At 43.2% G+C, this 16953-nt stretch overlaps 1 protein-coding gene across 1 annotated transcript in view; it reads right to left on the reverse strand.

Annotated features, from left to right (window-relative positions):
- Window positions 1-16953, reverse strand: part of SYNE2 (spectrin repeat containing nuclear envelope protein 2) — a 1843566-nt gene that overhangs the window by 794655 nt on the left and 1031958 nt on the right. Inside the window, exons 84-85 of the mRNA XM_078660317.1 lie at window positions 11333-11477; window positions 10806-11024 (exon numbers count right to left, since the gene is read on the reverse strand). Coding sequence (XP_078516443.1) covers window positions 10806-11024; window positions 11333-11477 — 364 coding nt within the window. The remainder of the gene's footprint in view (window positions 1-10805; window positions 11025-11332; window positions 11478-16953) is intronic.

Consider the following 16953-nt stretch of genomic DNA (forward strand, 5'->3'; position numbering starts at 1 on the left):
AACATTAAAGCCAACATACATAGGTTCTCACAGATATAACACCTCGCAATTCTGTAGTGTGAAAGCTAGTGGGGCGGCTTTTAAAAGGTTCTTTGGATTCTAGGTTTGATTGGTTGAGACAAACCTCACTTTAGGCCTGATTGTGATGTCGGGCCGAAAGCCATCCGTCAGCTAGTCGGAGGATTTCCGTCCGACATCAATGGTTTCCCTCTGACTGTCGTATTACAATACTTCCAGTCATGTGGGAAACACGCGGGGGATGCTGCTCCGCTTCTGACGGGCTCACAGAGCCCGTTGGAGTGTCGGAAGGGCTCATAATCCCATAAACACGGTGGATCCAGCCTCGGCTCCACCGTCGGGATTATGATGTTGCTGTCCGCCTGCCATGAAAAGGTTGGCGGAAAGAGACTTTGGGGGGCCCCCAGCAGGGCACCCCTCCCCCTGGCCTTCCACTATGGGGCCTTGGGGGCACCTATGGTGCCCCCTAAACATCCATGCACCAAAGATCCATTTTACAATAGTAGCTTGTGCTGCGGGCCTATTCCGCCCTCCGCACAACCTACAATTGAAAAATGAATGTTTCCGACCACCCATAGGGCGGTGGCATCCAAATTCTTTGGGAAGAACCACTGACCTATGGTCAGGGGGTCCCATTCCGCAACGTTGTTCGTTGGACGCAAGTTTGACCGACATCTTAATAAGGCCATTAGTTTACATTGCTTCATTGTTTAGGGTGAAGAAAAGAAATGGACCTAACTTGCAGCTGAGTGATGGTGAAAAATCTCTGAATTCCGGAGGAATTTCTATATCTCGAGGAGAATCCATCTGCACATTTGAATCTTCATTTCCTCTTTCATTTTGTTGGTGGGAATTCCATCAATTTAGTGTCCTTACCTCAAATATTAGAGGATTTTACACCTAATCTATGTCTTTGAGACCTTTATACTGAAGACCCTTTAATGTACAGCAGGTAATGAGTCTTTCATTCAGGTTGTGAGCAAATAGGTATGTGGAAGAGCCTATCTCCCATCCTCTTATCAATAATTTTTTCCAGAATTTGAAACCTATAACTATGAAGGCAGGACCCATTTCACCACATCTAAAGGTTTAGGTAGTGTATGAAAAAATACTCAATAGGAAGACCTTTTACTCTCCAGAGATGGCGCAGGAATCAGGAACACAAATCTTTTCGTGAAATTCTAATGCCTCTTCAATCAATCAATCAGGATGTATAAAGCGCAGCTAATCACCCGATACCTCTTCATATGTTGGTACTAAATAAAGATACAGTCATTTTCGTATCTAATCTCCAGTGCATTGCTAATTGTGAGGATCCCTGAGCACTGGTGGTTAGCCAAAGTACCTCTGTTATGTCCTAAACCCCTACCTGTGCGAAACTGAGTTGAGATCCCTTTAAACCTAAAGCAATCTGGTGGTCAAGGCACCGTTCAAGATGGCTGCCTAGTGGAGGAGCTCCGCCGCACCGGGACACCCTCGCAATATTATTTGCGCCTACCTTCGCTCTCCCTGATGTCGGACCATTTCCCTGCGCACCGGACCTCAAGAGGAACTCGGTGAGATCTTTTCCTCGAAGAAGCGAGCTATTTTGACGCTTGTTTTAACATCGCGTCTTTTCCTCGCAATGTCCGACGCCTTTTTGCCGAGGTCCCGCGACTGACTGGCGAGTTGCGGACTTCGTGCCTCTTCTTTTCATGTTGCTTCGTTTGCTGCTTTATATCTAGATGGGCTATTTTTCTCTGCAACTACGACCTGCCTTTCATTTGTGCCACTTGTTTCGGTCATGAATTTTTTCTCTTCATGAGCCCGAGTCAGCAGCAGCCCCCATTTTGTGACTCTATGCTTCCAAGTCAACATTGTTGTTTATATTCTTGAGTATGCTGTGTGACCTCCATTGACTTTGTAACTTATTGGTCCTTGCTTTTAAATCGTCTGGAGTGTTTCATTAATACCTTACAGCTGCGGATTCCAACTGTTCTGCTGATTTTTCCTCATGTAACAAGACTTGTTTTTTCTCAGCCTCTGACACCATTACCTTTCCTGAGGAGTGTTCTTCAATACTGCGTGGAGCTTAGGTGCTTTGCATTTCTTTCATTATAATTTGGTGACTGTCAACAGAAGATATCTAATACCACTTTTTCACTAGCGGAATCTGTTTGGATTCTTCTCGAACATTTTGGGCATCCTCATCTCAAGCTTCTTGCATGGTGTTACTGTCTTTCTCTCTTCAGCTTTTTTACATTGTGGATCCTTCAGCTGCCATTTTTAATTGACTTTGCTGTCTTATAGGCAAATTGCGCAAACCCAAATTTATATTCAATCCTTCCCGCAGTGCACAGGCTCCACCTTCTTCTGCCTCCTCTGTTTCTCCTGTTGCAATTCCAATGGCAGGGGCTGCGCCCAATCGCCCTTGTTCGACGCAAGCTACATCTTTTAAGTCCTCGCCGCCTATCACCTCATCCAAACGCTTAAAACAGGATCCTCCGTCTCCGGATAAACCATCCTCTCCCATTTCCATGGAATTAATTTTGGCAGAAATTCGCGCCTTGCGCCCATTTGTTGAAGAAACCAATTCTGAAATGCAATTCCTGAAGGACAAATGGTCTTCCATAGACAGTAGAATTACTTTGGTGGAACAGCAAATTTCGGACTTACCAACTCATGCTCATCGTATTTCTTCCCTGGAAAAGTCGGTTCTTGCCCTTCAACATCACACCAAGGATTTGAAAAATAGGAATAGAAGGAATAACCTCTGCATTTCTGGTCTGCCAGAATCTTTGGAAGGAGATGACCCTATCACATTCTTCACGTCTTTTCTTTCGAAGCTACTAGAAATGTCACCTACAACTTCACTTACAATTCAAAGGGCTCACAGACTTGGTCCACGTTCTTCTTCATCGCCAAAGCCACGTGGTGTCATCATCCTTTTCCTGAAATTTACAGATTTACTCTCAGTTCTTTCTGCGGCCCGCTCCAAACGTCAAATCTCTTGGTTAGGTCAGAGAGTGTTTTTCTCTCAAGATGTCTCCAACGCTACCGCATCCAGAAGGAAGGAATTTTTAAGTCTACGTGCTCCATTACGCTCTCTTGGAGCTAGATTTGGCTTGTTTCACCCGTGTATCTTTAAGGTTACATATCAAAATCAGACTTGGACTTTTCAAGATCCAGCGGAACTTAAGAACTTTATTCAGATCCACTCCACTACCACCATGGATACCTCTTCTTCTTCTAGTGGCTGATTGATTTGTCTTATGCAGTTGCTGTCTAATCTTCTTACAATGTTTTAGAAATTGCTTTGATGTTATTTCTTTATTTGTTTCAATGTATTTTATGTAGCCTACTGCATGTATTATGATGGTATATCCCTTTGTTATCTCCACTATTTATCCGTCTTGTGATTTGCCTTTTATCACCTGTTTTTTCTCCTTTTTGCATTCTCTTTTAGGGTCGTGATGTTCATTTCCTATTTTTTATGAGCCTCCTCGTTTCTGAGTCTTATGTCCTGATCCGGCTTGGACCTCCATACCTTGAGCGGTTTGTTTTGTTGAGTGTCGCCATTACCCCTTCACCCTCTTTTGTATTTCCCCCCCCAGGTTTGTTATGTTCAGTCGTCCTTTGGATATGTACTGTCTTTTCTTCTCTTGCATTCTTTCCCTTCCTACCTTCCCCCTCCCGATCTGTTTTTTGCTTCCCCTCTTTTTCATCCTACCTTCTTTTTGCTATTGCTACATACTCTTCTTTTCTTCTCCTACCTGTTTCTTTTTCGACTTTATGATTTATACATATTGTTTAGCATATTCTATTATATTTTACCTCCTCCTATTTAACATTTAGAGTAATTTCTTGGAATGTAAAAGGTTTTGCTCATCCCATTAAACGGCAGAGAGTTCTCTCTCACTTGGCTTCCTATACCCCTGATATTGTTCTTCTACAGGAGACTCACCTTAATGAACTTGAATCCCTTAAATTGAAACGTAACTGGGTTGGCACGGTTCTTTTCTCCCCCTTTAACAATAAGAAGAATAGAGTTGCCATCCTATTTCATAAAAAGTTGAAATGTAAGGTATTGTCAGAGGAAAGGGACGCTGATCGCAGATGCATCCTTGCTAATTTACTAATTAATTCAATTCCTTTAACTGTTTTTAATGTATATGGTCCTACTCATCCTGATTGTACATTTTGGCCTCTAATTATGAGTAACTGTATTCAACATAAAAATGACTTATTCCTGTTAGGCGGAGATTGCAAAGAAATTATGGACCCATTCCTTGACCGCAAATCAACGGTTCGATTTACGCCTTACAAGTCTCATAAACAATTTATTGATACCACCTTGCAAACACACCTCACTGACTCTTGGAGACTCTTACACCCAGACACTTTAGACTATTCTTTCTTTTCTCCCCCCATGCTTTTTTTTCTAGACTAGACTATACTTTTCTCCCTCAATCTTTGTCTCAAAATTTGCTTTCTTCCTCTATTGAACCTATAGTTATTTCTGATAATGCTCCCATAGTGACAGACCTTGATTTGCTATCACCTCTTCCCAAATCATCTCGTTGGCGTTTCAATTGTGCGCTACTTTCTGATCCTCACTTCTCTTCCCTATTCCGCTCTTTTACCAATGATTTCTTTCAACTTAATTCTGACCCTAATATACCTCCTTATATCCTCTGGGAGTCCTATAAAGCCACAGCTAGGGGTTTTATTATTAATTTTGTTTCCAAAAAAAGAGAGAATTTCTTCAGCAACGGAAACTTTCCCTAGCACATATAAAACAACTAGAACATCAATTTTACACCTCTTCAAATAAGAGTATGTCTCCGGAACTTCTTCGTACTAAAATCGACTTTAATAAACTCACAACAGACAATGCTTCATCTATTCTTCCCTGCAGTAGCGCACGATATTATGGTGGTCGCAATAAATCTGGTAAACTATTGGCTAATTAACTTAAGTCCCGTAAGGAACGCACTCTTATAGATTCTATTTACTCTTCTGACAACATTCTTCTTCAAAAAGATAAAGATATACTTGAGCACGGCCACAATAGTCGCGATACCTAAGCCCGGCAAACCCCCTGAAGAGTGCGGATCATACCGCCCGATCTCCCTCCTTAACGCCGAAAGTAAAATTCTTGCGAAAGTGTTGGCCACCAGGCTACTGTCCCATCTAGCACACCTGATACACCCAGACCAGTCGGGCTTCATGCCACACCGGAGCACGGCGCTGAACTTGAGACGGCTGCATGGGGTGCTGGCCCGAGCCCCGCAGCTGGAGGAACCGGCAGCGGTACTGTCACTAGATGCTAAAATGGCTTTTGACATGGTGGAGTGGCACTATCTTTTTGCGGTCCTGGAACGCATGGGTATTGGCCCGACGTTCATATCGTGGGTCAGACTACTGTACACCGATCCCATGGCGCGGGTAACCGCGAACGGACATATTTCAAGGGAGTTTCCGCTGGCACGGGGCACGAGACAGGGATGCCCACTCTCGCCACTACTGTTCGCCCTAGTACTAGAACCCCTGGCCACGATTATCAGAACCACCCAGCTGCTGAAAGGCATACAGTGGGGAGGTGGCTGGGAGGATAGGGTATCCCTGTACGCCGACGACATGCTCGTCTACCTCATGGACCTCGTGAACAGTATCCCGGTCTTACTGGCACTGTGCGAACGCCACGGTGCGGCTTCCGGTTACAAACTTAACTGGTCCAAGTCCGTACTCTATATGGTGCAGGGTGACCTTCCAGCATTGCCTGAGGATTGCCAACTGCTCGTAGAACACATCTCCTTTAAGTACCTAGGGATACAGATTACAAGGGACCACTCAACCTTCCTTGAACTGAATCTTAAGCCCCAACTAGACAGACTCAAATCAGACGTGCGCCTCTGGAGGAATCTCCCCTTGACACTTCTAGGTAGAGCAGCGCTCTTCAAAATGATGGCGCTACCTCGCTTCCTCTATGTTCTGGAGAATACGCCGGCGATGGTCCCCGTATCCTTCTTCCGCCAAGTGTCGGCACAACTGTCCGGCCTTCTGTGGGGAGACAAACCGGCCAGGGTGGCGCAGTTGAAATTGACTAGGGACTGGTATAGTGGGGGGATAGCCCTCCCAAACCTTGAAATGTACTACTGGGCCGCGCACCTCAAGGTGATCAACCAGTGGGTCCACGCAGCACAGGACGACCCTGCATATGAGGCGGATAGACGCCAACTGGGCATATCCACCCTTCTGGCCCCACTCTACAACAAAGGTATGGCGAGGAAGCTGGAAGGGCCTACCAAACACACGGTAGCCATCTGGCACAAAGCGCAAAGACGGCTGGGATGGGAGGGAGTGATTACTAAACTCACGCCACTATGGGATACCAAAGCCCTCGGTAACCTGCGCAGTTTAAAAGGGTTTGATCAATGGGATACCATTGGGATCTCTACGGTGGGCGACCTGTGGACAAGGGACGGCGTGCTGTCCTTTGCGACCCTGAGGGAGCAATACCACCTTGAGGTGACCGAAACATACAGATACATACAAATTAGGCACGCACTCCTGTCAGTGTTAGAACCAGGCGTTACCCTTCCGGAGTCGGCTCCGTTAGAGGACCGACTGCTTACGGATTACATGGAGTCAAGTGCAACCTCCCTCACTTACCGCAAACTGTTAAACAACCTGCCGGATCCCCTCGGGAAACTGAAGGAATACTGGGAGGACGAGCTGGGGGACCTGGTCGAGGCGGACTGGAACGCAGCCCTGGCATCACCCAGGGAGGCAGGTATTTCCACCCGATTCAGGCTGGTCCAATTCAAGATACTGCACAGGGTCTACTACACCCGCACGACACTATATAAAATACACAGAGCAGACCACCCGTATTGCCTGAGAAACTGTGGGGAGGAGGGTACATTGTTCCACACTATATGGACCTGTCCAAATATACGGGATTACTGGAGGCGTGTAACACGCACGATCAGTCAAACCCTCCGGAACCCGTTCACCCCTGATCCCAGAATCTGCCTTCTAAATGTGTGGGGCCCAACAGACTTATCACTACATGCGAAGAGTTGGGTGGTCATTGGCGTAATGATGGCAAAGCGTGATATTGCCAAAAACTGGGGGGCACTTGAGGCACCCACTCTGGCGCAATGGTGCAGAAATATGGACGTGCTTATGGTGACAGAGAGGGCAGTGTATCAACAGAGACATAATCCGCGCAAATGGAATAGAATCTGGACACCATGGAACACATATAGGGGGGACATTTGTGAGCCTCTCCCTGAGGAGGAGGATGAAGACAGTTCAGGGGATGAGGAGGATCTGGAGTGGGGGGGGGGAGGGAGGGATGGGACCCAGGTATAGAGCCTGTCACAAGGATTTGGGAAATGTAAGTACAGGCGAGAGTGTTAATACCAGTAACTGCGTTCAGAGTGGCTAGAGGCCCATGGACACACCGATGTTGCATTGGACTACTGTGCCGGATCGTGAACTTTGACCCTTGAAGTAGCAAGTTTTAAGTTGGGGGGAGTTAAATGCAAAAGTTGCTCTATTGATCGTAAGCAGCTGAATGTTGACGCTGCTCTGCTGATTGACTAACTGTCATTTAATACCATGTGATGGCAACGAGGAAAAATAAAATTTATAATAAAAAAAAAAAAAAAAGATAAAGATATACTTGATCAATTTCAATTGTTTTACCAGCAGCTTTATACTCCGGAGTCTCCTCCTCCTCCTCTCTTATCCAATCCTATTTTGAGATACTACCTAAGCCTACCACCTCCCATCTTAATTTTTCTGCTCTTGAACTTGATCTTTCTTTACAAGAACTATCTATCGCTTTATCTTCCCTTACTAAAGGTAAAACACCCGGTCCTGATTGTTTTCCTGTCAAATTTTATTTACACTTCACTGATCTTTTATTACCCAAACTTTTGTCGCTCTTTCAATCATTATATTCTTCTGGCAAAGCTGAAGGTTCTTTTCAAGATGCTACCATTTGCTTGATTCCAAAAGATGGTCGTGACCCCAAGTATTGCTAGAATTACCGTCCAATTTCATTAGCTAATGTCGACTATAAACTCTTTGCTAAACTATTTGCCTTTCGTTTAGACCCTCTTATGCCTCATCACATTGGTAAGGAACAATGCGGTTTTGTTAAAGGTAAGCTTACTTCTGACAACTCTCGGCTTCTTCTCAATGTTTTGAATAAAGCCTCTTCCCTTTCAATTCCCTTAGCTGCTATTTCTGTTGACGCAGAGAAAGCTTTTGATAGAGTAGATTGGTCCTTTTTGTTTGCTTCCTTACGCTGGCATGGTTTCGATCACAAGTTTATCTCTCTTATTTCTTTGTTATATTCGTCTCCCAAAGCTTCAGTCCTTGTGAATGGTCAACTTTCTTCCTCCTTTATTCTTTGGAGGGGTGTACGTCAAGGTTGCCCACTCTCTCCGCTTCTTTTTATTTTGGCTCTTGAGCCATTTCTTACTTCTATTCGAAACAATAAATCGATTTCTGTCTTTCCCTACGGTGATGATCACTTAAAGCTTTCTGCATACACAGATGATATCCTTCTATTTATCTCCAATCGTCTCTTTCCCACTTACTTTCAGAAATTGATGACTTTTCCTCTGTCTCCGGTTATAAGATCAATTCCGATAAAACTAAAATTCTTCCCCTGTCCAATAGTTGTCTCCCACATATGTTCTCCCTGACCGGTTTTGCTTGGAATAGCACAAAGATTAAATATCTCGGAATTTTTTTTTCCAAGTCTATTTCTTCTTCTGTCACATTGAATATGTCTGCAGTTTTATCCTGAGTTGAGAAATTATTTTCCTCCTGGAATCCCCTATTCCTCTCTTGGTGGGGTCGGCTTGACGCTATAAAAATGATGGTTGCTCCTATCCTTATTTATATTTTTTCTATGTTACCCGTTCATAACCCTGCTCTTTATTTTAAACGCCTTGATTCTTCTCTTTCCAAATTTTTCTGGAAAGGTTAAAAAGCTAGAGTTTCTTTAGTTAATCTTCGTAGACCCAAATTGAATGGTGGTGCTAATTTTCCAGACTTTCGTCTCTATCATAAATCTTTTTCTCTGCGACAGGCATCTCGTTGGCTTTCTTCCGATACCTCCCCCTTTTGCTTGATATTGAACGCACTTTGTTGTTGCCCTTTTCTTTTCAAGAATTATTGGGATTTTCTACCACTTCTCTACCTCAGTTTAAACATGCATCTTCTCTTTTAAAGCCTCTGCTTTTTCCGCAAGACATTTTGCGGGAATCCTTTCCGAACACTCCAATTTGGTATAATTCTCTTATACTTTTTAACAATAGACCTATTTGTTGGACGTCTTGGAGACTAAAGGGTATCATGTGGGTCAATCATCTTTTTGACGGTGTTTCACCCTGTTCTTTCCCCCAATGTCAGCTTTTGTTCCATTGTCCTCACTCTTTCTTACATAAATTTACTATTCTTATGGAAACAATTCTTGATCGTTATTATTCTCTTCCTGTTTCGGCTTCGTTACCTTCTCAGTCTCCTCTCCTTGTTATTCTTTCTTCTCTTCCTAAAGCATCTTTAATTTATAAATTCTTCTCATCTCCCAACCCGTAGCGTGCCAAAACCAAAGTAGAACTTTCTTGGGAACATGATTTTGATTGTACTTGGTCTGTTGGTCTCTGGGATAAGCTTTGGTCTAGATCTTTAAAGATTTCTCGCTCTGCTTCCCTCTCTCAATCCTTATTTTATCTTTACCCTAGACTCTATCTTTCTCCTCTTTCCCTGTCTTGTTTCTCTTCTTCCTCTTATTCTAAATGCTGGACCTGTGGCTCTTTAAATGCTGATCTCTTCCATCTATTTTTTCTTTACCCTCCTGTATCTTCTTTTTGGAATAAAATATGGTCTTATCTTTCTCGCATTTTTACTTTTTCTCTGCCCTATTCCAATACTCATCTCTTTTTAGGCAGTCTCTCGGACTCTTTGGACCTTCCCCCACATTCACATGGTCTTTATGATCTCATGCTAGCACATCTCTTCCAATTGGAAATCCCTTTCACACATTTCGGTACAACATTGGTGGAACTCCTTATGTCATTTTCACAGACTTGATGTTGCCTTTGCTTCTTCTTGTAAACCAAGACGTAATGTGGACCTTTATTGGTTACCCCTTACCATATATCTAGACCAATTAGCTCGTCCATTATACAATCATACCACCTCAGAGAACTTTAAACCTCCTTGAAGGACTTATACTCTCTCCTTATTTGTTTACTTGATGTTTTTGAAATTTTCCTATATTATGTCACTTTATTTTTTATATATATATACTGATATTTTATTGAGCGTATCCTCTCATAGTTTGTAGTGCCGTTGTTCCTTATAGTATTATTATTCTAATGTAGAATTGCTTCTGCTTCTTCATCCTCCCCTTCCCTCCCCCTCCCTTATAACATTATACTCCCATAAAATGTTTTTATTTTTCAGTTATGACATTAGCAATTATTGTTTCAGATTTGGTCTTCACATTCTTGTTTTATGCTGATGCCTATTGTTGTTTATCATTCCTTGTTTAATAAAGCTTTCAAACACAAAAAAACCCCTAAAGGAATATTCTAGATATGCAATACATGAACGTAACCGTTATGAGCAAATAAATATTCATCTTCCAAAAACGATTTCTTCTACTCTTTGGTTTCTAATACAACCTGGAATTGTACCTGTTCCGTGCTACTTAACAATCTCGATAGCTCAAATAATCAATCCAAAGTAACACATTCCTAACCATTTGTGTCACTCACCTGTTCACTAACAGCCTTCCACTCTTGTTTCAGTTCTTCGCATCTTATTTCCCATTCGTATGTTGTCTCAAATAAAAGCCGCCATTTATTCAAGTGTATGGTAAGAGGTTTTAGAACAAGTGCTCTATCATGTTCTGTACAAATAGCACATAGTTCTCTAGTACTGCGTCGTAGTTGCATTAAATCTTCTTCAACTGAATGTATATTTCTAACCATCACCTTCAAAGAAAAAGAAACATGCACAATATGAAGCCCACAGTCAATATTTCCAGGCACAGGTGATCCAGTAGTATGTATTACCCATTTTTTGAGACACGTTACACATACATATATGAGTCAGAAAGATGTCAATCAATTTGTACATCAGGTGAATGGTAACTGGGCCATGTCAGCGAATTATCAACAACTGGTTGTTTCTCTACATAGCATAATAGATATTTTACCATAACAGTAAGGCCAATAAACATAACATTCAATTGAAATATCAATACTTTAAAAAATATATAATTACTAAAAAAAAACCTTACCTTGCTTCCGTCCCAATTCTGCAATGCTTCCTTGTAAGATGTTGGCGTATGAGAAATAGCATCTCTGAGTGCCTTTTCCAAATCACCTAATTGTTCACCAATCTTCTGCTTACTTTGTTGATAACTATGGTATTTTTCGGGCCAACTGCAAACACAATTTTAGCCAAAATTTTATCAGTCTCAGCATTGACCCTTCATACCATGCAATACACTGCTATCATCAGTGCCATAACTTATAGAGTAATAATCAAACATTTCTCTGAGCCTTGTTAACGTCTTGCAGAATCATTACAGTTACAAAGACTGTGTGCCATTAGTAACTCAATATAAATAGATTATTTTTCAATCTACGGGAAACATAACATATACACGCATGCTGTGTAATTGTGTAACATATATACCTTTAACACACTTAGGCCCACTAGATCAATACTTGATCAGAGAGTGAAAATAGGAAGACGGTGCAACTCTAACATCATGTATTACTAGTTTAATTATTATCTTGCTGAAGTAACAAGAATGTAAATTAAAATATAAAACTTAACATTAAAGAAAGATTTCCAGTTCTATTCTCAGTGAAAACCGTTGTGCAGAATAAATTGCAACTTCTGATGCCCAGGTCAAAATGCTTAAATGAGAGTTACTCAGGGAGTCAATTATTTTTTATGGGATGCTACCTGCACTTGCTTTTTTCCCCACTGGAAGAGAAAGAGCGCGTGCTCAAAAAACATTGCCCGTCCAAAGTGATGGCATATTGTAAATGTTCACAAAAGCACAACTAACTAAACACAGATAGAAGGGACTGCACAACAGACTAGAAATTATTTTTCAACCTAAAAAGTGAAGGTATAAGTTCTTTATTCAGGGGTCCTCACTTGGTCTACAGAGTGCTTAGAGTACAGATTTTAAATTTCATGCAAGACATTTTTTTTTTCCCTAGAACAGCCCTAAAAAGTACTCACTCCAAATATTAGACTTGGAGTTTTCTGGGGTCACCAATGTGGATTCTTTGATGCAGACGTTTGTGGGTTGTACTTCGATGCCTCAAGGATGTATCACCTGTTAATAGTGTAGATTCATCTGGTCTAAAGAGGGTGCCTGTGGCTTTTTCCTTTGCTCAAAGACTTGGAACAAATTAGCCACATACCATCAAATCCAACCTAAAAGATTTAAAGGGGTACTAGTGGATTTGGACATGGATATTGGCTTTGTCCTGTGTTGGAAACGATAGGCAAGCAGACAGAGCTTGCCTCTAACATTACCATTAATTCCTTGAGGAGGCCTGCCTCTGCGGTACTGTCTGCAGTGGTGACCAGGTGACAATTCTGTCTCACATCTTTTATGTGGAAGTCATCCCTTGGCTTTATGCTTATCAAACTAAACTCAATTCACTAAACAAAATGTTTTTTTCTTAGGCTAGAAGAATCAATAAAACACGAGACATGATATATCAAACATTTGCTTCCTTTTAAAGCTCAAAACTCTTGCAGTGTCTTGAGTATCTTCCTCCAGCAGGATTCTTTGTGCACAGTCATCTTTCTCCGGAACCAGGTTATGCATTAGTAGTAGAGCTTGGTGCAAGGGTCAAGCTCATCAACAAGAGGAAATGTTATTTGTCCACTTCTCTCAGCATTATAGTGGGCTGTTTCTGTCCTCTCGTTAGAATTTGAGAGAATTGTGAATTAACCCCTTCCATGCTGATGACGGCCCCCGGCCATCATGCATCACGGTGGGCGTGTGCTGATGATGGCTGGGGGCCGTCATGAACCCGCCCACTGTTTAAAAGTGCCGCACAGGCGCAGAATCGCGGCCGCGCCCAAGGGGTTAAGAACTTAATCAATGTTTGGAAAACTGAATTTTCCGATGCCTTGAATATAAATGTGGTCTACTAAGGTTACTATGTAGAATGACTGCACCCATGGACAGAGTCTGGATTCCTCCTGGTCCATCACCGAACAATTGGTAGACAAAGTGTGCTATGTGATGTGTTGAAGTCCTGTTGCAGATGGAAGCTTGTTGGACCTCACATTCTTATCGTGGTTTTCTCCCAACTTTTTGCCTTCAGTTCTCGTATTTTTGCTGTGTTTGTTTATGCTGGCCTTAGGGCTCTGCACACTTTACAATTGCTAACCAGGGCTAAAGTGCTTATGATCTCTCCTTTAAACATGGTAAACAAGGCTTATGCTAAATTGGCATATTTAATGTACTTATAAGTCCCTAGTAAAGTGGCACTACATGTACTTAGGGCCTGTGAATTAAATGATATTAGCGGGTCTGCAGCACTCATTGTGCCACCCACTTAAGTAACCTTTTTAAACACGTCCTAGGCCTGCGATTGCAGCCTGTGCATTCAGATTTAAACTGCCATTTCGAACTGGCAAGAGGAACATCTTACTAGGCCCACACCTTAGTTTTTAATACATATAAGTCACCCCTACTGTAGGCCCTACACAGCCAAGAGGGCAGAGTGCAGTGTATGGCAAAAGTTGGACATGTACTGTTAGGTGTTTGGTGCCTAAAGAATTGCCATTTAAAACCATTTTTAATGATAAAGTTGGAGTCTAATTCATAGTTCTGAAAATGCCACTTTAGAAAGTTGGTATTTCCTGTCCTTACAATTTGGTGCCTGCAGCCTGCATCCCGGGTCAGATGACTAAGTGTAGCTGACTTTTGGTCTTTGTGTATTGCTTTCAGACAGTGAGACAAGGGGAGGCTAGGTGTTGGCAGGATGGGCCCTCTCTGACTTGATAGGGGACGGAGCGGTCCCCTATCACACTTGCACATCACAAAGGTTCTGCCTGAGCACACTCACAGAGGGTTTGGCACAAGGCTTTGTGACCCAAGACAAGCTGGGGCCAGAGCAGGGAGGCAAAAAGTTCCAAACACCTCCAGGGGCGGTAGCATCCAGAAACTTGTCCTACTTCAACGTTGGCATTAGGTATAAAAAATGGACACTCAGATCCAACTCTTCAGTACCCCTCTGGATCTGTGGAAGACTCAGAAGAAGGGGTGGGTGGTAAACGCCGCTCTTCAGGCCAAGTTTGCCAAGCTTCGCTCACTCTCCACTCTGCTGGGAGCATTTCATTTCGGAAAAAGTCAGCTAACCGGTGTGTGGCGGAGTCTTTTCTTGCTCAAAGCTTGCCAGCAGTAAGTTGGCAAACATGAGAGGGGAAATCAATCGCTAGACAACCTCCCAGCAAGATTTCTCAACGCAGGTGTTGGCGGTAGTTCGCTACTGCTCATGTTAAGAAAGCTGCTGCTCGCAGTGAGAAAGCTGCGGCTCGAGTAAAAATGTACTCAAGCAGCAGAAAGAAGCAGCACCATCTGGTGCGCCCTGTGGCACCATTTGCACTGATTTTACAGCGTGGGGCAAACTCCCGGCACTAAAAATCAGAATGAGCAGCGCCTTGTGCCACAACTTGGTTTTTTGCAGAACTCCCTGGAGTCTCACTGAGATTTACGGTAACCCCTGCTCAGAAGGACTGCTGTACTGCTCTGCAAGAAGGACTACTACTATGTTGCCCTGCTGCCACTCTGCCAGCATGAGAAGGACTGGACCTGGATCCTGAACCCAGCATCACCAGAGTGACTCCAAGGAATATTTAGCTGGCCTACTGATCAGAGCCTCAGGAACAGAAGAGGCTCCATCCACCTTGAACCCAGCACTTACACTTCTGTGATTCTTGCCCCCCCAAGTGGTGCCACCTCAGTGCTGGATCCTTGGAAGTGGGCCTGAAGGTGCTCTGCCAGTCCAAACTGTAGTCCAAGCAGAACCGACACAGCACAACGCATCACCTGGCAGCCTCGCATCGGAAGCACCACAGCATGATGCATCCCCCATTGCCGGAGTCTGCAGCTTCTTTGAAACGCAGCTGCATAATGAATCCTTTACGTATGACCTCGTATTGTAGCCCCTCTGCTCGTCAAAACCACTGCTGCTTGATGCATCCTCACCACAGGACCTTGCAACCTTCCATACCAACATATCCTTGATGACAGTTCTCGCAACACTCAGCAACACAATTTTAAGGTACTTTGTTCAGCAGGCCTAGTCTTACGTGATCTTTGTATCCGTCCTGCACTCCAGGCTGGAACTTGTGACTTTATACCGGTCCGGAGCGACCATATAACCATGGTTCCAAGCAGGTTTTACTCTATTTTTCTAAATTGGTGAGGGATTTTTCTTGTGATGTGTCTTGACTTTATTACTGTTTGGATTGCTACATAAATATTTCACACATTGCCTCTAATTTTAGCCTGGATGCTTTTGTTCCAAGGTGCCAGAGGGTTAAGCACAGGTAATTTGGGGTTTGCTTGTGTTTCACCCTGACAAGAATTGTTGTTGCTGCATGGTGAAGGTTTCAACCCCTCAGCCAGTAACTCAATTTCCTACAGGGCTATTCTTAAACCCTGTGGTGCTTAGTATGCTGTCACCAAAATCAAGGCTGTGAATAGATAAGATATATTGATTCCATCCAGAAGGAAAACAACTGCAATGGATTATCTGCATGATGTCACTGGTAGAATGCTTTACAAACATATTTCTGAAGAATGCATACATTAACATACTGATGCCACATGTCCACCAGACGTTTTTACCAATTGTGGTGCCAGATAGACCTCTCTGAATCAAGATGCTTTCCTTCACCTTGACATCAGGATCAAGGTTTTTCACCAAATCCTTACTAGCAAGATGGCTGAGTGAGAAAAGGGCTTCCTCTTGGCACCCAGTGTGGTTTGCAATTCACCAGCTTAAATCCGGGGCTAGCCAATGTAAACTTCTATCCTTATATGATTGATAAATGTAGTACTTTTTAAATTCCGTAATGGTAGCACCTGTTATTTAGAATATTGTAAAATGGCATAAACCCTGGGTTATGGGCTACATTAAAAAAACTAACGTTGTTGGTATTGTTATTACAATTATTATTATGTTTTATTAGCTGGCCTTTTTCATACAAGAGGTATTCTACTCCGCCTGTACCTTGGCGACTAGCTAGTCTATGGAGGCTAGAGCCATTAGTCCGTGAGAGAAATGCAGCCTTTTTTCTGCTTTTTGTGGAAACACAGGTGGTCACTGCACCAGGGGCGTAACACAGGCCCCCGCAGAACACGCGGTGTGGGGGGCCCCTAGCTCCAAGGGGCCCCTTTGGCACTGAACTCTGGCCGGGAGAGCTCCTGATTGAGCCCGGAAGGGGCCCCCCTAAGTACCGTGTAGGGAGACCCCCTCATTTTTCGTTACGCCAATGTACTGCACATCAGGGTATCAAGCTTCAAACCCATCTGTAATATCTATTCCTGGCTAAGTCACCTTTGAGGAATTACTGGCCCAAGTACACATGCACTTATGATAAATGGGCATAGGTAAATAAACTCATGTTTTTCTTATCCCCAAGCACGGATGCATTTGAAGCCCCTGGTTCGACATGTTATGGACTTCTGGTATCCAGAATTATGAATTACTGCTATTTGATCCCCTCTGCCTGCTGGGAGGCTCAATAATTGCTGGTTCGACATGTTATGGACTTCTGGTATCCAGAATTATGAATTACAGCTATTTGATCCCCTCTGCCTGCTGGGAGGCTCAATAATTGAAAATTCCACTTGAGGTACTCGAAAAT

This window comes from Lissotriton helveticus, chromosome 9, assembly GCF_964261635.1.
Source record: "Lissotriton helveticus chromosome 9, aLisHel1.1, whole genome shotgun sequence".
Taxonomy (NCBI): Eukaryota; Metazoa; Chordata; class Amphibia; order Caudata; family Salamandridae; genus Lissotriton; species Lissotriton helveticus.